Below are 22100 nucleotides of genomic sequence, written 5' to 3'. Positions count from 1 at the left end.
GTAGTGTTTTGTTATACTTAGAATAGGAAATAACTGTGGTATATCCTATACCTTAGTCGTAAATGCAGATAACTGTACATTCAAATTCAATTTGTATGCCCTTAAATAGATTTTTAGTGACTTAATTATGAAATATAGGACAGGACTGAAAGGTCAATTTAATAGGTTGCACATTAAAGTTCATATTCTCAGTTGGTTCCTGATCCAACATGCTTCATAACTCCAAAAATCCCATCTAAGTTAATTTAGGGTGGGGGAAGTCTTGTACCTGAAACCAACTCAGGGTTGGGATTGGGGTGCAGCTGTCTTGCTGCCATTATGCTTTTACATTTATTTTGGTGCATTCAATACATGTATTCACTTCAGTTCTTCAACATCCATCCTTGTCTGAGTAGGAAATAACTTTATAATGTTGCAAACTCTGTTGGTAGAGGGCACAATACAAAGGGGATAGCAAAAGGATGCTTGGTATCACAGGCATAACTATAAAAAGGTCCCTAGAACAAATTTTAAGTATCTTTCCGACAGCATGGTAAATTCCTATATTCAAAACGTTGACTATTTAATGGTGAGGTAACTGGCAGCAATGGAAAAATTGATGTATCTTAAGTTTTACCATAATGGGTTGTACGTTTATTTCAATAAAGTGATTATGACATGATCATCCCTGCCTTGCCATAACATTTCTCCCTCAAAGTCCACCAACCCATGTTTCCTAGCTCTCATGAGAATCCCAACAACCTTGTCTGAAATACGGACATATCTGTCAAAGAGTTCCCCAAAAGTGACTTGGATCTTGCCATCGTGCCTCAGCGGAGCCATTGTTGCAATGATAAAGCACATATCTCTTATCTCCCGGTGAATGTGAGTCTCTGCTCTCTTGGCCCTTTCAGCAGTTTTAGTTCCCTCTTTAGGACGACCATAGCCCTTATCTCCTTTGTGCAGGCGTGTTGACTGGGCCAGCTGGTAGTCAAATTCCTCACTGAAAGGATTCAGCTTTTGCGTTATCACATGCTGGTCTGCCCATTCTTGCCATCTGCCCTTCAGAGCATTAACAGGACTGTATTTCCTGTGGGTCTTGCTGCTTAGTTCTTCTGTAAACCTGCTTGCACTAAAAGAAACAAAAATGGGGCTTGATTTTTTTTTTCATTTCACCACTTTTAGGGGCTCATTTGTGCTATTTACCGTTTTCTTTTGTAAGACCCAACTTTCTCCAGTCCGGAGTACTAACCACTAGATGGCATATTTTTACTAATTCTAAAGTTAGTTCTTCAGTATAGGTGCATTACATTTATCTATCAATTTTGTATTTAAAAGCAACACATTCATTGCCAGGCTGATCTTGCATAAGACTCCAACTTATATGTTGGATCTCAATTTTGTTAGCCACATTTTCTGCCTAGCATTAACCCACTCTGTGGGTGCAAAAGAGTGAATACAATTACCTCTCCAATTTACTTGCTCACTTAGTTATCCTTCTCCCTGTTTCTGTCAGTTCATCAAGGGCCTAGAAATTGAAGTGAACTAAATTTGAAGTGCCAATAATTGCAAGTACAAAAGTGGCACCCACTGCTATTCATGATGGAAAAAATGGGGCCAGTGTCTGAAAATCTGCCCCTTTCAGTTTTGATTTAACTAATACAACAGTGTGCATAAGTATAAGACAAGTATGATGAGGAGCATGTCAATGTAAGAATCTACTATCCCATACAATAGGAAAATACTTACTTTTCATTGGAGTAAGCCCCAAATAAAACATGTGACCCAACATTTTTAGCTCATTTAGTTAGATTTTCAAAGGCCCAAAGGGCAGGAAGGTGTTGCCCTGACTACACACTAATCCCATTCAACCTTGAACTTGCTAAAAACATCCATGGCTACAATGTCATTCCTAGGTATTGGGCCAAGTCCTGAGATACAGTCATATTGCAGAGTGCAAATTGTTAGGATATAGATATTCAGGCCTGTCTGTAAAGGCCTGTACTCTAAGAATTTAGGTGTATTCTTATCACTTGGCTAGTGATAGAGGTATAAAAGAAAGAATCAAAATCACTGTCTGCTGGTGTAAGGGCCTTCTCTTACTGTGACAGTTTGTGGCCCTGTTCTCAGGCTCAGGCCTTTGGCTAAGCAGCAGAGGCAGCCATAAGCTGGGAAGCGAACGGTCACATCCTCACATTCCAAACTAGTCACATTGAAATAAGGTGCTATTGGGCTGTTAGGCACTATCAGGACAGGATTGTATTCCTATCACCTCCAGAGAAAGGGAAGTGCCTAGAAAATGTAAAAGGAAACTTAGTTTGATAGCATCCTGTCTGGCAAGAACTCACTTATCAATAGCTGGGATGTGAAATCCTCACTTCTGTATTGTTTTGTCATTATAGTTCCCACTTTGCTGTTGTTTGTCTGTATAATCTCTGTCTGGTTCTGTGATTGTTCCTGTCTGCTGTATAATTAATTTTGCTGAGTGTAAACTAATTGAGGTGGTGGGATATAATTGGTTACATAATCATGTTACAATATGTTAGGATTGGTTAGTTAAATTTCAGGAAAATGATTGGTTAAGGTATAGCTAAGCAGAACTCAAGTTTTACTATATAATCTGTAGTCAATGAGGAAGTGACGGGGTGTGGGTGTGGGTGTGAGATGGGAACAGGGAATGGGGGTAAGAAAATTGGAATCATGTTTTGCTAAAGGGGGAAATGGGAACAGGGAATGGGAGTAAGGAAGTTGGAATCATGTTTGGCTAAGGGTAGGAATGGGAACAGGGACACAGGTGTAAGGCTTTGTGGTGTCAGAGCTGGGAAGGAGGATACTAAGGAAGGAAACTGGAATCATGCTTGCTGGAAGTTCACCCCAATAAACATCGAATTGTTTGCACCTTTGGACTTCGGGTATTGTTGCTCTCTGTTCATGCGAGAAGGACCAGGGAAGTAAGTGGGTGAAGGAATAAGCCCCCTAACACAAATCAAGGCAAATGGTTTAAAGCCCCTGATGCTGTTACTACTGAGGGCAGCTCTAACCTACCTGGCCGCAATGGCCCAATGGGGCCAAAATGCAACCAAGTATCCCATCCACAGGCGCTTCTCCCCAATGACACCTCTGCCCCTGCTCTGCTGGTAGAGGAGAGAAAGGGTGATGGCCCCTATCTCACTTCTATGGCACTGGAGGACACCTGGGGTGTGATCTCCCTGGGCCAATTAGGTTGATTTTTTAAAGTCAGTTGCACCAGTGATGTGGTGTAAAACACAGGACAGTCAGGAACATAATGATGTAAAGCACTATTTTGTTTCCCTCTAATTTGCAATCATGGAATACTGTGTGTGTGTGTGTGTGTGTGTGTGTGTGTGTAAGATGAAGGTCTGGCAGAAGAGTGTTACAACATTACATTGCAGTACTATCAGCAAACCAGCTGTGCAGCTTGTTGCCAGGTCAGCAGAGAGAACTTGGTGAGCTTTTGACTGAGTTATTGTTCTGTTGTCCTGTTTGGAAGCAAGTCCCCCACACAAAACATCCTGCCCAGCCGTGGCCCCCACTGGGCTCCTTGACTGACCACTTCCCCAACTCTCAATAAAGAGGCTATGTTGCTGCATAGACTTCCAGGTCTGTGCGGGAGCCCGGGCTCTGGGACCCTCACAGAGTCCCAGTAGCCCAGGCTCCAGCTTGAGCCCAGAGGTTTATACAGCAATGAAACAGCCCCACAACCCGAGCCCCACAAGCCAGTGGGTTTTCTTTGCTGAGTAGACATACACTGAGAGTGGTTTTCCCTTACTCATATGCTTAGCTTGTGTCCTCCCTACTCCCTATGGAACTCTGCAAAACTCCTGTGGCAGCAATTTCCTGGGATCAGGAGAAGTGAAGGAGGCAGCATTGTTGAACTCTGCATTCTCTGATTGTTCTTTTATTTACTTTGTCTCCTACGTTTTCTGTTCCCACCTAGCTCTTTAATCCTCCTTTCTAACCAAATACTGTTACCGCCTTTCCATTCTAATCTTTTCCCAAGATGCCTAGATTAGCACCACTTTATTTCACATTTATTTTTTACTCTCACACCCTACTTGGCTAGGGATAATCTAATTCTCACTTTGCCTCTTCTACATGCCTCATACAGTTTAACCTTTCCTGCTTTTCACATTTCTATTTGCCCCACGGTCTACTTTCTTGAGGCGTTAACCAGTAAATACACTGACTTCCAGTTTATTTTTTCAGATTAGCCTCTCTCTCATATGTTGTCAACTGCTTGAGGCAGAGAACATGTCATCTTCTGTGTTTGTACAGCGCCTAACACAATGGTTCCCTGATCCAAACTGGGGTCTCGGGACACTACCACGTTTTCAGTTATAATAATAATAAGGCATATTTCCAAGAATGCATTCTGTATGTCTAAGGGGATGTTGTCCTTTGCCTGATCTGTGCTGTCATTTCCCTCTGTTTCTTTGGTTGCCTAATGCATGAGAACGTCAACACTGTTTTCTTCAGTGTGGCAGTTTTCATTTTACTCATGCACCACCAGTTTTGTTTTTAGGTACAGACTAAATATTATCATCCCAGCACGTAGAAATTTGCATGTAGTCTGCTGGGAGATCAGTCTGACTCCAGCTAGAGTTACAGCTGGCATGGATGTGGGTGCTGATGTGAGAAATAATTACTGGCACTGTGTGTTCTCACTGAAACTTAGAAGGGAAACAGAAGACTGCCTTATTTAAAACCAAACAAATAAAAAAACAAAAAATAAGTGTGTGGTTGTTAAAGCAAAACTGAATGATTAACAAAAATAGCAGGTTTATGGTACGTTCCAAGAATATAAATTTAAAGTGAAATATATGACTGGATTTTAAAAAAATATAATCCTAAAAGCAGCATTATAAATGCAAAAAAATTATTCTTTCCAAGCAGATTTCAGTAAGGCAGACAGCTGTAAGAACTATAAAAGGTGTTATTTTACCCATTTACACCTCAGTATGTATGGTTAATCTTCTGTTCTCCCAGGTAACTGCATTAATATTTGACATATAAGGTATTAGAGGTATTCAGGCCATCCCAGTAGAAAGATAGTTACTTCCTTGCTACAGATATATTTTATTTTTAGTGAGCAGTTCATTTTAATTTGGGTTGGTTCCAGGTAGAGCTGGTCACATTATTAGTTGCAGATAACACCCTTTGCAAATGTATTCTCTTTCCACCCTGTTTGTGAATTGCCAACATACTGATCCTGATTTCTGAGGCTGTACAATGAACTTTATTTGTATTACTGGTCAGTTCTCAGCCTCTATTTGAGAACTGTTTCATATTGGCTATTAGCCATTCATTATTTGTGGGACGTGATTAGTCATCTGTATAACATGGTATTGGTCTGCTCCCTGATTGGATAACTGAAACAGAAGAAAGATGAACAGTGAATAAGGCCCTTCTGGTTTGAATTTTTAGAGCTCTCTTTGTGCTAAAATTTGTGAAACATGAACGCTTCTGTGAAAAGCTGCTGATATTTATAGATAACTAATGATGTGACCACAGGGATAGCAGTGGAGCAGAGTCCATCTGTCTGTTTGCAGATAGATCAATGTATCTGTTTTGGCATTATTACACCAGCTCTACTTCCAGGGCTCTCATTTCTGACATGGTGATTCGGATACACTATGATATATATATAATATACACGCATTATTAAGGATCTACAACCTATCCTAAAGGATGACCCAACACTCTCACAAATCTTGGGAGACAGGCCAATCCTTGCCTACAGACAGCCCCGCAACCTGAAGCAAATACTCACCAACAACCACATACCACACAACAGAACCACTAACCCAGGAACTTATCCTTGCAACAAAGCCCGTTGCCAATTGTGCCCACATATCTATTCAGGGGACACCATCACAGGGCCTAATAACATCAGCCACACTATCAGAGGCTCGTTCACCTGCACATCCACCAATGTGATATATGCCATCATGTGTCAGCAATGCCCCTCTGCCATGTACATTGGTCAAACTGGACAGTCTCTACGTAAAAGAATAAATGGACACAAATCAGATGTCAAGAATTATAACATTCATAAACCAGTCGGAGAACACTTCAATCTCTCTGGTCACGCAATCACAGACATGAAGGTCGCTATCTTAAAACAGGTTTCAGAGGAACAGCCGTGTTAGTCTGTATTCGCAAAAAGAAAAGGAGTACTTGTGGCACCTTAGAGACTAACCAATTTATTTGAGCATGAGCTTTCGTGAGCTACAGCTGTAGCTCACGAAAGCTCATGCTCAAATAAATTGGTTAGTCTCTAAGGTGCCACAAGTACTCCTTTTCTTTTATCTTAAAACAAAAAAACTTCAAATCCAGACTCCAGCGAGAAACTGCTGAATTGGAATTCATTTGCAAATTGGATACTATTAATTTAGGCTTAAATAGAGACTGGGAGTGGCTAAGTCATTATGCAAGGTAGCCTATTTCCCCTTGTTTTTCCTACCCCTCCCCCCCCCAGATGTTCTGGTTTAACTTGGATTTAAACTTGGAGAGTGGTCAGTTTGGATGAGCTATTACCAGCAGGAGAGTGAGTTTGTGTGTGTATGGGGGTGGGGGGTGGGTGTGAATAAACCTGGATTTGTGCTGGAAATGGCCCACCTTGATTATCATGTACATTGTAGGGAGAGTGGTCACTTTGGATGAGCTATTAGCAGCAGGATAGTGAGTTTGTGTGTGTGGTTTTTGGGAGGGGGGTGAGGGAGTGAGAGAACCTGGATTTGTGCAGGAAATGGCCCAACTTGATTATCATGCACATTGTGTAAAGAGTTGTCACTTTGGATGGGCTATCACCAGCAGGAGAGTAAATTTGTGTGTGGGGGGGTGGAGGGTGAGAAAACCTGGATTTGTGCTGGAAATGGCCCAACCTGATGATCACTTTAGATAAGCTATTACCAGCAGGACAGTGGGGTGGGAGGAGGTATTGTTTCATATTCTCTGTGTGTATATAAAGTCTGCTGCAGTTTCCACGGTATGCATCCGATGAAGTGAGCTGTAGCTCACGAAAGCTCATGCTCAAATAAATTGGTTAGTCTCTAAGGTGCCACAAGTACTCCTTTTCTTTTTACTATGAACACGCTGGCCCCGATTCTCCACAGCCCTGGTGCCTTGTGAAGCTTTTTTATGTCCAGGCTAAGTGTGTTTAAAGTGGGTATAAAATCCTTCTATTCTGATTTGATAGGTTTTGCACTCAGTCTGCTCTTACTTGGCATAGGTGTAGATGACTACACACAATGCGAGGCAGTGGAGACATGGCTCCTAAGAGGAAAAGGCAACCCAGGGCCAGCTGGCTCCCTTACTCAGTGAATCCTGCAACAGGAGGAAAACTACAAGGATCCACTCATGGATTTTCTCCCTCATTGTATGGTCACAATAGAACCTTCTGGCCTTAGAAGCTATGAATCTATGAACATTCTTCCAATAGAGGGGGCAGGGGTTATCTTATTAAATAAACATTGCAGTGCCTAACTGATTTAGAAGCCTAAATATTTTCAGAATGGATTTAGGAACCTAAATCCTACTGACTGTCAATGGGATTTTGGCTCCTAAGTCATTAAATCCATTTTAAAAATGAACTTTAGACTCCTAAATCCATTGGACATTACAATGCTACATTTAGCAATGCATCAATACCTTTACAAATCTGGGCCTAAATTCTTAGGCTGGGATTTTCAAAGAGGCTTGAGGGAGTTCAGTGTCCAGCTACCATGGGATGTTTAATGGATTTGGGTACCTAAGGCTTAATGTTGCAAAAGTGCCCAACTCACTTAGGCTGCTAAGTGAGTTGTACACTTTGGAAAATTCTACCCTAAATCCTGCAGGCTCTCTTGCAAATCCCAGCCTTAGATGCTGAATTTGAAAGTGATGTTAAAAATAAGCTGAAGCTAAAAAATACCCCAGGTATCTTGAATAATCTAGGCCAGTGATACTCAGACTGAGGCCCGTGAGCCACAAGTGGCTCTTCAATGTATCTCCTGCAACTCCTTGTAGCACATGATATTAAACAACTGTGTAATTTAATTATTAACCAATCAGGATGATTTTACCATGTTATTACCCAACTCTAGTTGATAAGATGATAATACTTGATCAGGACATGGGCGGTGGGTGGAGCCCCCCTTTGGGGAGGCTAGCCCTAGCTCCACCCCTTCTGCCCCTGTGGCTGGACCACCATGACCCCGAGCCTCCCACCACCTGCCTGGAGGAGTCCCGGGCCAGCTGCAGCTGCTCCACGCCTCTCCTTCCCTTCCCTCCCCAGACCCCAAGTGGCGCGGGGAAAAGCATCTCTCAGGTCTGGAAGAAGCTTTTGATATGTCCCATGCAGGTTCCGGGGCGGCTGAGAAGGCAGTATTTGCAGTACAGTAACTCCTCGCTTAATGCTGTAGTTATGTTCCTGAAAAATGCAACTTTAAGCGAAATGATGTTAAGTGAATCCAATTTCCCCATAAGAATTAATGTAAATGGGGGGGTTAGGTTCCAGGGAAATTTTTTTCACCAGACAAAAAACTATGTATTGTATTTTATATACACACACACTATATATTTTAAACAAACAATTTAATACTGTACACAGCAATGATGACTGTGAAGCTTGGTTGAGGTGGTGAAGTTGGTGGGTGGGAATTTCCCAGGGAATGCCTTACTGCTAAAGGATGAACTAGCTTTTGGCTGAGCCCCCAAGGGTTAACCCATTGTTGTTAATGTAGCCTCACACTCTACAAGGCAGCATGACTGGAGGGAGGGGACATAGCATGGCAGACAGGAACAGACACACACCCTGTGTGTGGGGAAGAGAGAGAGAGATGCACATTGCCCCTTTAAGTATGCTGACCCAACTCTTAAGAACATTTCTTTTTAAGTCAATTAGGAAGTTGAGATAGCAGCTGCTGCCCCAGGCTCGCTCTCTCTGTGTCCCCACCCTGCTCTATGTGGAGAAGGGGTAAGCAGGGTGCAGGAGTAGGGGGACATGCTGGCAGCCGCCCCATTCCCCTCCCCGCACAGGAAGCAGGAGGCTCCCGGGAGCAGGAGCAGCTCCAAGGGGAGGGCAGGAGCAGCACATGGCAATGTGGGGAGGGACAGCTGAACTGCCAGCAACTGATAGCCTGCTGGGCGGCTGCTGCACAGGGAACTTAAGAGAGCAGGGGGCTGCCGGTCCACCCTGGTGCCAAGCCCCCACCAGCTAGCTCCAACGGGCTGCTCTTCCTGCAAGCAGTGGACAAAGCAGGCGGCTGCCAAACAGCCTTATAAGGGAGCATTGCACAACTTTAAACGAGCATGTTCCCTAATTGATCAGCAACGTAACAATGAAACGTTAACCAGAGCGACTTTAAGTGAGGAGTTACTGTATTCGGACTCCAGGGAGATTACTGATGAACCCAGAAAGCTGAATAGCACATACTTCCTCCTCAGCCACCCTGGAATCTGCATGGGGCACAATAAAAACTCCCCCCCGTCCCCAAAACCCCAGAATTGGGGATCTGGCGGCCATGGTACCCTGACCTATTATACCTGCCACCCATGGATCAGTCATTTTCCTGTGAGATATTCTCTCTCTCTCTCTCTCACTCATATGAGAGCGTAAATGAAACAATGAATTCACACTATTCTGGCTCTTTTGGGTCATGTTGATTGCTATTTTGGCTTCTCAACCACTGAGGTCTGAGTATCACTGATCTAGGAAGTTCTTTTTCTCTGTTTCCCCCTCTTCCTTTTATTCCAAGCAGTTTCTATTGCTGTCTTACAGGCGGCAAGGAAGCTTATACACCTCTGTTAAATTTTTTCCTTTTAAGGTTTGCAAACAAGTCTAGCTTGCTTTATGTCTATATGCAGCGCTCTTCAGGTAAGGCAAATGTTTACAATAGTATTTACTTTGTAGAAAGTACATTTTTATATATTTATATATATAAAGATCAATTTCCCTCTTGGAGTGTCTCTGGTGTGTGGATAATTTGTTTTCCTGAAATTAAAGTGACTATATTGGAAGGGCAAGCTACAATCCAACTGCTTGCAGCCTTTTTCTGCAAAGTCTGCTCTGTGGGAGACCTTGTGAGGAGCTGTTTGATGTCAGGGCATGTCTCGGAATTTCAGTCAGAATCTGCTATTCCTCTTGGAGCTACCTCTGTAGGCCAAATCCTGTTTGTACTGAAATGAATGAGAGTTCTCCACTGATTGCGATATCTGGATTTGAACCCCCTGATTATTTTGGTAACACATGGAGTCAAAAATTAACATACATTTTTTGTTTGTAATCTTCAAACAGGAACCCTTACAAGGAAATAGTACTTAAAGTTCACTTTGGTGCTAAGATTTAGACTTGCTGTTTAATTCATTATAGGAGAGGTATGTTTTTCAAAATAATTCTTTCCACGTATATTTAAAATAAAAGTTAAATATGCTGCAATTCTTAACCTAAATAACAGATTGTGCTCTTTCTGTTTTCCTCATGACATTTTGCAGACATACGGGAACCTCCTACACTTCAGAATGTTTCTGACGGATAAAACGTTATTTTGTAAGATTTGATTATAGTGATTTTTCTGACATGTCTGGGATTTCACACTTGATAATTCATGCTTGGTGTTCAATTCTGTAGAGAAACAATACCAAAGTACAGTGTCTTTCTTGACTGACTAAATAATCAGACCAGTTCTATATCTCTGAGTTATAATCACAATGTTTGCAGCAAATGTAATGTTTTTGTAAGTTTGTTTGTCTCAGATGATTTATTTTATATTTACCTACTTTAAGTGAGCAGAATCCAGAAACTTATGTAGGTTCCAATTCAATAAAACACTTAAGCACATGCTTAACTTTAAGCATGAGCTTAAGCCCATCCTTAGTCAACTGAAACACTTATGCTAAAGGAGCCAAAAAAGTGGTCAGAAACTTCACTATGGTGATTTTTGCTTACATGCACAGGGTTGAATTGATTTCTTTAATAACTGTAAATTTAGCATTTTTCATAGATTCCTAGACCCAAGGGACCATTGTAATCATTCATCTATAACACAGGCCATAGAATTTCCCCTAAATAATTCCTAGAGCAGATCTGTTAGAAAAACATCCAGTTTTGATTTAAAAATTGTCAGTGATGGAGAATCCACTATCACCTTTGGTAAATTGTTCCAATGGTTAATTACCATCACTGTTAAAAATGTATGCCTTATTTCCAGTCTGAATTTGTCTAGCTTCAGCTTCCAGTCATTGGGTCATATTATTCCTTTCTCTGCTAGACTGAAGAGCTCATTATCAAATATTTGTTCCCTATCTAGGAACTTATTGACTGTAATCAAGTCACCCCTTAATCTTTTTTTGATAGACTCTATGAGCTCCATCTGTTTAGCCTATCACTGTGAGGCATGTTGTCTAATCCTTTAATCATTCTCTGAACCCTCTCCCATTTATCGACATCATTCTTAAATGGAGGACACAGAACCGTATTCCAGCAGCAGTCACACCAGCGTCAAATACAGAGGTAAAATAATCCTTCTATTCCTGCTCGAGAGCCCCCTAATTGTGCATCCAAGTCCTGCCATATCCATTTCGGCCACAGTGTTCCAGTGGGATTGATTATCCACCACAACCCCCAAAGTGTGTTCATGTATGCAAGAAAGTGGGAGTCAAATCTCAGGCCTGGTCTACACTGGGGGTGGGGGAATCGATCTAAGTTACGTAACTTCAGCTACGTGAATAAAGTAGCTGAAGTCGACATACTTAGATCTACTCACCATGGTGTCTTCACTGCAGTGAGTTGACAGCTGACTCTCCCCTGTTGACTCCACCTGCACCTCTCGCTCCAGTGAGTACCGGAGTCGACGGGAGAATGCTCGGTGGTCGATTTATTGTGTCTAGACTAGACATGATAAATCAACCCGTTGCCCATTGATCCTGCGGGTAATGCAGACAAACCCTCAGTTTCAAAGGAGTCTCAACCCAGCCTCCATTTTTGTGCATACAAGTTTGTATCCAAAATGACTGTGCATATTTTTAGCACAAACACATGCATGCAGTTGATATACATTCCATCAGGTGCATGCATAGGTGTGTTAGTGCTGGAAAAGTTAACATGGGAATGGTTGCAAGTGAGTACAACTTTGCATGAAGGAGGCTGCTTTTTAAAATATTGTCCAGATCATGTCTTTCCTTCTAGCATCGATCATCTGTTAGGCTCAGGTGGGTGTGTTCCAAATCATAAATTTCCTGTGATTGGTGGCTAGAAGGCAAACTTTGGTGGGCCTTGACCCTTTCAATCTTTTCCTTGTTTATTTCTGTTAAATTTTGGAATGCTATTCACTTCAAATAATTTATTCAATGACTTTAGCCCATTTCTCTGTTGATCTTTATCCACAGAGTGAATTAAATTTTTAGGAATCTATTCAAGATTCAAACTTTTTTATCACATGGTTTATGGAGATACGTTTCAACCAATGACTTTGGGGTGAACTATTTATCACAATAATCAATATGAGTATTTTACTCATGCTGTGCGAGTAAGGATCTAAGTCCCATGAAGTCTTTGTGAGTTTGAAGTTATTAAATCAAGGGTGGAAATGAGGGTCTGCCTTTTCTTAACACTTGATAATCTCCCTTTGGCCCTTATCCAGCTACTAAAATTTTGGCTTCCATTTTTTCCTCTCCCTCCTGGAAACTATATCTTCCTCAGGGACTAACAACCATTTTGGTGAACCCTAATGAAGTGTTTGTTCACTTACAGTGCTGGCATGGGTCGTTTAATCCTCATAATGTGGTCAGCGTCTTCTTGCTCGAGTCTATCTTCTGCCTCGCCCCCATAACCACTGTCCTCCGTATCCATGCTGTCACTGCGACATTTATGTATCTCTAACTCTGGGACTTTATCCTCTTGTTCCATCTGTTTCCAACCCTTGGTTAGCTCTGTCACCAGATTTGAGCACTTCCTTCGCCTTGTAGGAGACATTTTGTCACCAAGGATTTTGTCAAAATTACTTGACTCCTCCTTGCACCCGCAGATCTCTGGGCTCCCATTATCCTTCTCATATCTATCACTGAGGAGGCTAATGTCATTTCCTCTTTCATAGACTTTACTTACAACGGTTTTGGTCACTTCTTTGCTTTTAATGTTAAGCTTTCTGAGAGCTTCATCAGATTCACTTGTATCTTTTTCTACATCCCCTTTAGCCACTGCCTCCTTCCCTGAGGATTTTTCCTCACCCTTTTCTTGGTTGCTCTTAGTAGAAACAGGCCATCTTGATAATAGCCTTTCTTTTGGTGGCTCAGTTGGTGGTTCTTCTGCATTGGGCATCCATCCTGGGGGCTCTTGGGCTTGCTTTGTGTTGTGGTCGCTTGCCCACTGTTGCCAGCCTCGTGCCAAGCTGATTACTAGGCTGGTGGTTCGGATCTTTTTGATGGCCCTTTTTGCAGGCATAGCTTTTTGGCTTTCTTCTGGAGGCATGTTGCTGTCTGCTGCTGCTGCTTCTCTCTCTCTTGTGGTAACCACCTAGTGAATGAATATCCTAGACTGAATAACCTCCAGAGGAGAGAGCTACAGGGATTTAAATAGAAGCAGGGGGAGTTTGTGATATTGGAAACTATGTGAAGCATTTCTCACAGATATAGTGCCCCTACTCTGACAGCGTTCTTTTTTTAATACCTCACGACTTGCATTTTGTCTCAGCAGATGGACACTGCATAAGGTAAACAAAGATGACACAGACTGCCTACTCTTCTGCAGCAGCCCTGTAGAAATTAAGAGCTCCTGTAAAACCCCTCTCTAGGGTCTCTCTAGTCCTGAATTTGCGTGACAGTAACCAGGTCTTACTTTTCTTAAAAGTGTTTGACTTATGGCAAAGATATTGGACAAAGTGATCAGTCCTACAAGGAGCTGAACCCCCTCAATTGCCAGTGACTTCAGGAGGAATAGAGGCCACACAGCACCATGTATAAAATCTAATCTTAATTGCATCATGCTAATCCGGCAATTTTACCATGATACGAGATTTTAGATATACTTCCTGAAAAGAGTCTTGGTGATTTTTTAAAATGCACATTATAAATCATAGCCAAAGGATTTTAGCATGTTTTCTTTAATTACTCAAGTACTTTATCCATTATGTCATTATCTGTCTATTACCATTTGTCTTGTCTATGTAGAATGTACACTCTATGGAGCTGGGACCATCTTATACTATGGGGTTGTCCAATGCCTGGAAAAAGGGGGCCATGAGCCCTGATCACTACAAATATTAATAATAAATGTGAGTAGATTTGAAGGATACCAGATCTTGTGTTTTTAATCAGAGTTTTCAGAAGAGGAAGCTGCCTCTTCTTATTCCTGAAGATGCAGATAAAATCTAGTATCTATTTGGTCATAGTATATCAGGATTCATACCCCCTGAAGATAGGGTTTATTTGTTTGCTTTGTGAACAACAGAGATTTCCTCAGATAAAGCTCAGTGGTATGTTGTTTCCTGGTATAATGTTTCCTAAGTAGGAAAAGAAAACAGCATCACTTTTTTCATCCCACATGCAGAGCAGTTTGCTGGGGGATCTGCAGTCCTTTCCAAGTTTCAGAGTAGCAGCCGTATTAGTCTGTATCCGCAAAAAGAAAAGGAGTACTTGTGGCACCTTAGAGACTAACAAATTTATTTGAGCATAAACTTTTGTGAGCTACAGCTCACTTCATCGGATGCATGCAGTGGAAAATACAATAGGGGGATTTTATATACACAGAGAACATGAAACAATGGGTGTTACCATACACACTGTAACGAGAGTGATCAGGTAAGGTGATCTATTACCAGCAGGAGAGAAAAAAAAACTTTTGTAGTGATAATCAAGGTGGGCCATTTCCAAGAGTTGACAAGAACGTGTGAGGAACAGTGGGAGTGGAGGGGGAATAAACATGGGGAAATAGTTTTACTTTGTGTAATGACACATCCACTCCCAGTCTTTATTCAAGCCTAATTTAATGGTGTCCAGTTTGCAAATTAATTCCAATTCAGCAGTCTCTCCTTGGAGTCTGTTTTTGAAGTTTTTTTGTTGAAGAATTGCCACTTTTAGGTCTGTAATCGAGTGACCAGAGAGATTGAAGTGTTCTCTGACTGGTTTTTGAATGTTATAATTCTTGATGTCTCATTTGTGTCCATTTATTTGTTTATGTAGAGACTGTCCGGTTTGGCCAATGTACACGGCAGAGGGGTGCTGCTGGCACATGATGGCATATATCATATTGGTAGATGTGCAGGTGAACGAGCCTCTGATAGTGTGGCTGATTTGATTAGGCCCTCTGATGGTGTCCCCTGAATAGATATGTGGACACAGTTTGTAATGGGCTTTGTTGCAAGGATAGGTTCCTGGGTTAGTGTTTTTGTTGTGTGGTTGCTGGTGAGTATTTGCTTCAGGTTGGGGAGCTGTCTGTAAACAAGGACTGGCCTGTCTCACAAGATCTGTGAGAGTGATGGGTTGTCCTTCAGGATAGGTTGTAGATCCTTGATGATGGTTTTAGTTGGGGGCTGAAGGTGATGGCTAGTGGCGTTCTGTTATTTTCTTTGTTGGGCCTGTCCTGTAGTAGGTAACTTCTGGGTACTCTTCTGGCTCTGTCATCTGTTTCTTCACTTCAGCAGGTGGGTATTGTAGTTGTAAGAATGCTTGATAGAGGTCTTGTAGGTGTTTGTCTCTGTCTGAGGGGTTGGAGCAAATGCGGTTGTACCGTAGAGCTTGGCTGTAGACAATGGATCGTGTGGTGTGGTCTGGATGAAAAATGGAGGCATGTAGGTAAGTATAGTGATCAGTAGGTTTCTGGTTAGGGTGTTTTTTATGTGACCATCGCTTATTAGCACTGTAGTGTCCAGGAAGTGGATCTCTTGTGTGGACTGGACCAGGCTGAGGTTGGTGGTGGGATGGAAATTGTTGAAATCATGGTGGAATTCCTCAAGGGCTTCTTTTCCATGGGTCCAGATGATGAAGATGTCATCAGTGTAGCGCAAGTAGAGTAGGGGCATTAGGGGATGAGAGCTGAGGAAGCGTTGTTCTAAATCCGCCATAAAAATGTTGGCATACTGTGGGGCCATGCAGGTACCCATAGCAGTGCTGCAAATACATTTGTTAGTCTCTAAGGTGCCACATGTATTCCAGTCCTTTCGAAGTGACCCAATGGGGCAAATTCATCTACAGAGGAATTCTGTTGAATTCCCTGAGGTTGTACCAGAAATAAATTTTGATTCAGAGATGTACTGCTTGAAAATAATCATCTGGGCTAAACAGATCTAACTGAAAGTCAGGGAGGAATTGAAGACCTTTGTCCTTAATAATATTGTGCCGTTGGTTTTTAGGGAGAATTCTTCATTAGTCTCAAAAAAGATTTCATCTTAAAAATTGATAGCAATATTTGGCCATATCCATGCCATTTAATATTTGTCTTTACTTTAGTCTGAAATTTATGACCTCAGTAACAGTATAACTTTGTAACCTAGTATATTTGCTTCAAAATAAAAATAAGATAATATTACGATCTGTATTGAAACAACTTTAGTAAAGTGTACTCTTTGCCTTATTTTTCTAGAAGAATCTAACATTTTTATATGTGGTGCTATTACTAATAATTAAGGCTACATTTTAGTCAGGGGTATTTTTAGTAAAAGTCATGGACAGGCCATGGACAGTAAACAAAAATACACAGCCCATGACCTGTCCATGACTTGTATTATATACCCCTGACTAAATTTTGGGGGAGGAGATAATCTGGGGAGTGCCGTCAGTGTGGAGCAGGGCGGATGGTGGTATGCAGCCCAGGATCCCCGCTGGTGCTGGGGTGAGGAGGGTTGGCGGGGTTGGCAGTATCCCTATCTGGCTCTGTGCCTCCCCGGAAGTGGTGACATCCCCCTCCTTCAGCTCCTAGGTGGAGGCATGGTCAGACAGTTCTGTGCGCTGCCTCTGCCCTGAGCGCAAGCTCCACAGCTCCCCTTGGCCGGGAACAGCAACCAGTGGGAGCTGCAGAGGTAGTGCCTGCAGAAAGAGGCAGCGCGCAGAGCTCCCTGACCACGCCATTATCTTTGAAAACTCGTGGTGATAGGGGGAGGTCTCGGACGATTGGAAAAAGACAAACATAGTGCCCATCTTTTAAAAAGGGAAGAAGGATAACCCAGGGAACTACAGACCAGTCAGCCTCACCTCAGTCCCTGTAAAAATCATGGAGTAGATCCTCAAGGGAACCATTTTGAAGCACTTGGAGGGGAGGAAGGTGATCAGGAACAGTCAACATGGATTCACCAAGGGCAAGTCATGCCTGACCAACCTGATTGCCTTCTATGATGAGATAACTGGCTCTGTGGATATGGAGAAAGTGGTGGACATGATATATCTTTACTTTTGCAGAGCTTTTGATATGGTCTCCCACAGTATTCTTGCCAGCAAGTTAAAAAAGTATGGATTGGATGAACTGACTGCAAGGTGGATAGAAAGCTGGCTAGACTGTTGGGCTCAACGGGTATTGATCAACGGCTTAATGTCTAGTTGGCAGCTGGTATCAAGCAGAGTGCCCCGGGGTCGGTCCTGGGGCCAGTTTTGTTCAACATCTTTATTAATGATCTGAACAATGGGATAGATTGCACCCTCAGCAAGTTCGCGGATGACACTAAGCTGGGAGGAGAGGTAGAAATGCTGGAGGTAGGGATAGCATCCAGAGTGATCTAGACAAATTGGAGGATTGGGCCAAAAGAAATCTGATAAGGTTCAACAAGGACAAGTGCAGAGTCCTGCACTTAGGACGGAAGAATCCCATGCACCGCTACAGGCTGGGGACCGACTAGCTGAGTGGCAGTTCTGTAGAAAAGGATCTAGGGATTACAGTGGATGAGAAGCTGGATATGAGTCAGCAATGTGCCCTTGTTGGCAAGAAGGCTAACGGCATATTGGGCTGCTTTAGTAGGAGCATTGCTAGCAGATCAAGGGACGTGATCGTTCCCCTCTATTCGGCCCTGGTGAGGCCACATCTGGAGTATTGCGTCCAGTTTTGGGGCCCCCACTACAGAAAGGATGTGAACAAATTGGAGAGAGTCCAGCGGAGAGAAATAAAAATGATCAGGGGGCTGGGGCACATGATTTATGAGGAGAGGCTGAGGGAACCGGGCTTATTTAGTCTGTAGAAGAGAAGAGTGAGGGTGGTGAAGCACGGGAATGGGTTACCTAGGCAGGTGGTGGAATCTCCATACTTAGAGCTTTTAAGGCCTGGCTTGACAAAGCCCTGGCTGGGACGATTTAGTTGGTATTTAGTTGCTTTGAGCAGGGGGTTGGATTAGATGACCACCTGAGGTCTCTTCCAACCCTAAACTTCTATGATTCTAAGAAATGGACATTGCTTCTACTTTGTTCTTAAATTACATATTAAAGACTTCCTCCATACCTTCAGTTCTGCTGTTTTCCTAGCTAAACAACTCTACTCCAAATTAATTGAATCCCACACCTGCCGTCTCAGCTATCTTTTCAACACCACTGACTCACTCTTCAAATCTTCCCCACCTTCTGCCTTTGTTTCTCTCATTGCCAGGCTATCGCCAACTGAAAATTGACAAAATACTACATGATCTTCCCTTACTTTCCCCTCTCCTTCTACGACTCACTCCTCCTCCTCCCTGTCAGATGCAGAAATTTCTCAACTGCTTTCCTCCTTAACCGCTCAATTTACCCAGTGACCCTATCCAATCCCATCCCATCTCTTGATCTTCCTCCTACCCATTTTCATCCTCTCCCTTACTCTCTTCCTGAACCTCTTGTTCTCTTCTGTTTTGTTTCCCTTCACAATACCAACATGCTTTAGTCTCTCCCATCTTAAAAAAACATCCTGGACTGCACTTGTCTCTCCAGTTACGGCTCCATCTCTCTTCTCCATTTAATCTCTAAGCTCTGCAATAAAATTCCTGTGGCTGGCCCGTGTCAGCTGACATGCCTTCCCTAACGTATTAGGACCAGATTTTTAAAGGTATTTAGGTTTTGCTGCGCTCAGCATTGCAGTGCCTAATGGGTTTAGGGACCTAAATCTCATTTTCAAAAGCAATTTAGGCATTTAGGAGCCTAAATCCTATTGACAGTCAATGGAATTTAAGCATCTCAATTCTGTTGGAAGTAGAAGTCTTGTATAAATTGTTCCACCAGGTTTATTATTGTTATATATTATTTATGTATCTTGCACCCAATCCTGCAACTATTACTCTCATGAGAAAACTTTGTGAGCAGTCACACTGAAATTGATGGCACTGTGAATAAGGATTACTCATGTGACAAGGGGGTGCAGGTTTAGGACCATATTAAATAACCCTGAATTTAAATAATGTATTTTATTTTTTCTAGAAACAATTACCTTGGTTTATGGGTTTCATTTTTTCCCCTACTTGAGTTACTTTTCTCAGATTAAAAAAAGTGAAACAAATCAATGAAACTAAGCCGCAGACAGAAAAACTTGTTCAATTTACTGTCAAATCAGTTCTGCACTGCAACATATTAAATGAAGAATTTGTATTTAATTCATTATTTTAAAATTGCAGTTATAACTTGTAAGGCATGTCTGTGAATTGTATAGTGTGGACAAAGTTTAAAGTAATCATCCTGGTGGTGCATATTGTTAAAGATTATTAATATTAGTCTGCGTTTCTAGAAAGGATCAGATATTGGTTTATTTTATATGATAATGTGCTGATTGATAAATTAGACTTAAAAAGGTACACATTATGGCTCTGATTCAGGTTATATGCTTTGCAGAATTAGGGCCTATATGAAATAAATTAAATCATTCACTGTGGCGAGGCACGTCTAGTGCTCTGTTTCCTCTTTCCAGGCTGTGTCAACATGCAGAATTTGTAAAAATGTCTGTGCCTTGTCTATACTATACACTACTCACCATTGCTACCACCATTTTTTTCTGGCATGGATGTTGCCTGTCACAGTAGCAGCTTCTGCTACTGCTACAATTTCTGGAGTAAGAGACAGGCCCAAAACAAAACTTTGAACTAATTATTTCTCCTCCAGAAGCAATGGGGGATAGAAGTAGATGTGACAATAAGTGGACTGACAACAGTCTGCTGGAGAAAATAACAGCTATGGCCACATTGTGGCCCCCAGCCTTAATCTGTGACTGCCGTGCTGCCCAAATGTAAATAGGAGCAAAAAATGAAAAGTTATTTGCAAATATTGGGTTTGAAATTCAGATGAATTAGTTTCAGTCATGCTTTTGTGTGGGTTGTCTGTGAACATTTGAAAGATTGACTTTCACCTGCAAAATGGATCTCACAAAGTGAATTTTGAAGCCTTACGCCCATAGATAGCCCTGAAATGAGAAAGCTATGCAGAGAAAGTGAGTACAATGTTTTAGCAGGAGATCAAAATAACTGGATACATCTATTCTTCTAATGTTCACTTTAATTTCACAGCAGTATTGCAAAGTTCCAACTGAATTTGTATTCTTTCTGAACACAGTTTCCCCAACTGCATCTGTATCTTGCCAGGTGTTTTCTGATACTGAGAGGGGCTTTGCTCACTTGGGTAACATGAAAGTTTGTATTTACACTGGAATTTAAGTTTAGGATATTTTAGGAGTTTTGGAATTGTGGAATAAGGCTCGTGTCCACTGTTCCCTCTAAGCTGCGCGCGTCTGCACGCACACACAGATCCTAGACCCCTCACACACGGCAAAACACCGTGCACACACAAATTTGCACAGAAGAAATTTTTTGTGTACATGGCCTGTCAAAAATTAGAGGGAACATTGCTGGTGTCTTATTGTAATTAGAGTTGAGGATCAGTTTGTCTGGGGAAGATACTCAGATGGGTAGCAATGGCAGAAGGTGAAAAGAACCATGGGTACCTGCTGCCATTGTTATGTTTTAATGCTCCATTGATTTCAGTCATAAACTCTGCTATTTAATGAGAAATATCATATTATCCTTTGACCTACGTGCACGCTTTTCCTAGATTTTAGTCTCCTTTGACATTTTAGGACAAGCTTCCTCGGGTTCCGGAGGCCTCTTGTTGGTTTTGAATTGCTACTTCTCATTTAATACCTTGGATTTCCCGATTCCAAAGTCATCTAGGACAAACAGATATTTTACCAGTGTCAGATGTATTTGCTGAGTCCTCCCAGGTGGATTTTGCTCTGTGTCTAGTTACGTTATCATTTATTTTTTACTTTATTTCCTATTTCATCATGTGGAATATTAAGAGATTCTGGGACACCTATTTGCCAGTGGTAGGGTTTTAGGATACTTTCTGTTTTATTTGTTATCTCCAGAAATACAAACTAGTCAGTCCTCAACTTGTCACAACATGTCATTTTGAAAGTAGACTTATATCTTGCATTCTATGCTTTACCTTGTCAAACATACTGTACATAAACTATTCAAGAATTTTTGATGTCTTTAAACAGGAAATTTCATTTTCAGCCATTTGTAGGTGTCTGGAAAACATAAAATCTTGTTCTTAGAATTCAGTGATGAAGAATAAGGATGAATCTTTCTAATAGCTAAGTATAACCAGCTGCTACAATCAACAGGAATCTGGAAGGTAAGACCATCAGGTTTCTTTTCATCATGAAACTGTAAAGTACATTGTGTCAGATCATTACACGCTCGAACTGATCGCCACAAACCTTTGCAACTGATTAGAATTCTCTATTTTCCTGGGTTTTTTTAGGCTTCACGTCAAACGTATCACTTCTGAGAACAGTAACAGGCAATTGTGTTTCATTGGATATACAAATTAGGAAATAGTGCAGCATTCTAGCGTTCTAAAATAGGAATTTTAGGAAACCTACTACTGCTATCCCTTTGTATAAGATCCTTTCCATGTGTTAACAGTGGAGCCTTATCATTCTTGTTGATATCGTGTTGCCTTAATACATTATTTTATGTTTCTATCCTATAAAAAGCCATAGGGTTTCTATCATTCTGCACTTTAATTTCAATCTTGCATTTAATTATGCTTAATTTCAGGATGCAGCTATGAGAGATGACCTCTCATCCATGACCTACCAAAAGAGTTACACTCTTTGTGGGGTATGTATCTGTAACAGAATACCAGGACAACGTGCATTCGAACCAGAAATCGAATGTTTTTGTCGG

General features: G+C 41.7%; 1 protein-coding gene across 1 annotated transcript; it reads right to left on the bottom strand.

Moving 5' to 3' along the window:
* Nucleotides 1–525: 525 nt before the first annotated feature.
* Nucleotides 526–13447, bottom strand: ABRA (actin binding Rho activating protein). The gene is made up of 2 exons (XM_073329353.1): nucleotides 12729–13447; nucleotides 526–1111 (listed from the first exon to the last, which is right to left on the bottom strand). Exons 1-2 carry the CDS (start codon nucleotides 13445–13447, stop codon nucleotides 634–636), a joined length of 1197 nt encoding a protein of 398 aa, XP_073185454.1. The 3' UTR covers nucleotides 526–633.
* Between the last annotated feature and the right edge of the window lie 8653 nt (nucleotides 13448–22100).

This window comes from Lepidochelys kempii, chromosome 2 (assembly GCF_965140265.1).
Source record: "Lepidochelys kempii isolate rLepKem1 chromosome 2, rLepKem1.hap2, whole genome shotgun sequence".
Lineage (NCBI taxonomy): Eukaryota > Metazoa > Chordata > Testudines > Cheloniidae > Lepidochelys > Lepidochelys kempii.
The sequence above is the reverse complement of the archived record's forward strand: the minus strand, read 5'-3'. Positions and strand labels throughout refer to the sequence as shown.

Coding starts and splice junctions, on each gene's coding strand:
- ABRA (XM_073329353.1), bottom strand. CDS start 13,447: ATGCCTCCAGAAGAAAGCCAAAAAGCTATGCCTGCAAAAAGGGCCATC. Junction 1,112..12,728: donor AAACGACCCATGCCAGCACT/GTAAGTGAACAA, acceptor TGTTTCTTTTAG/TGCAAGCAGGTTTACAGAAG.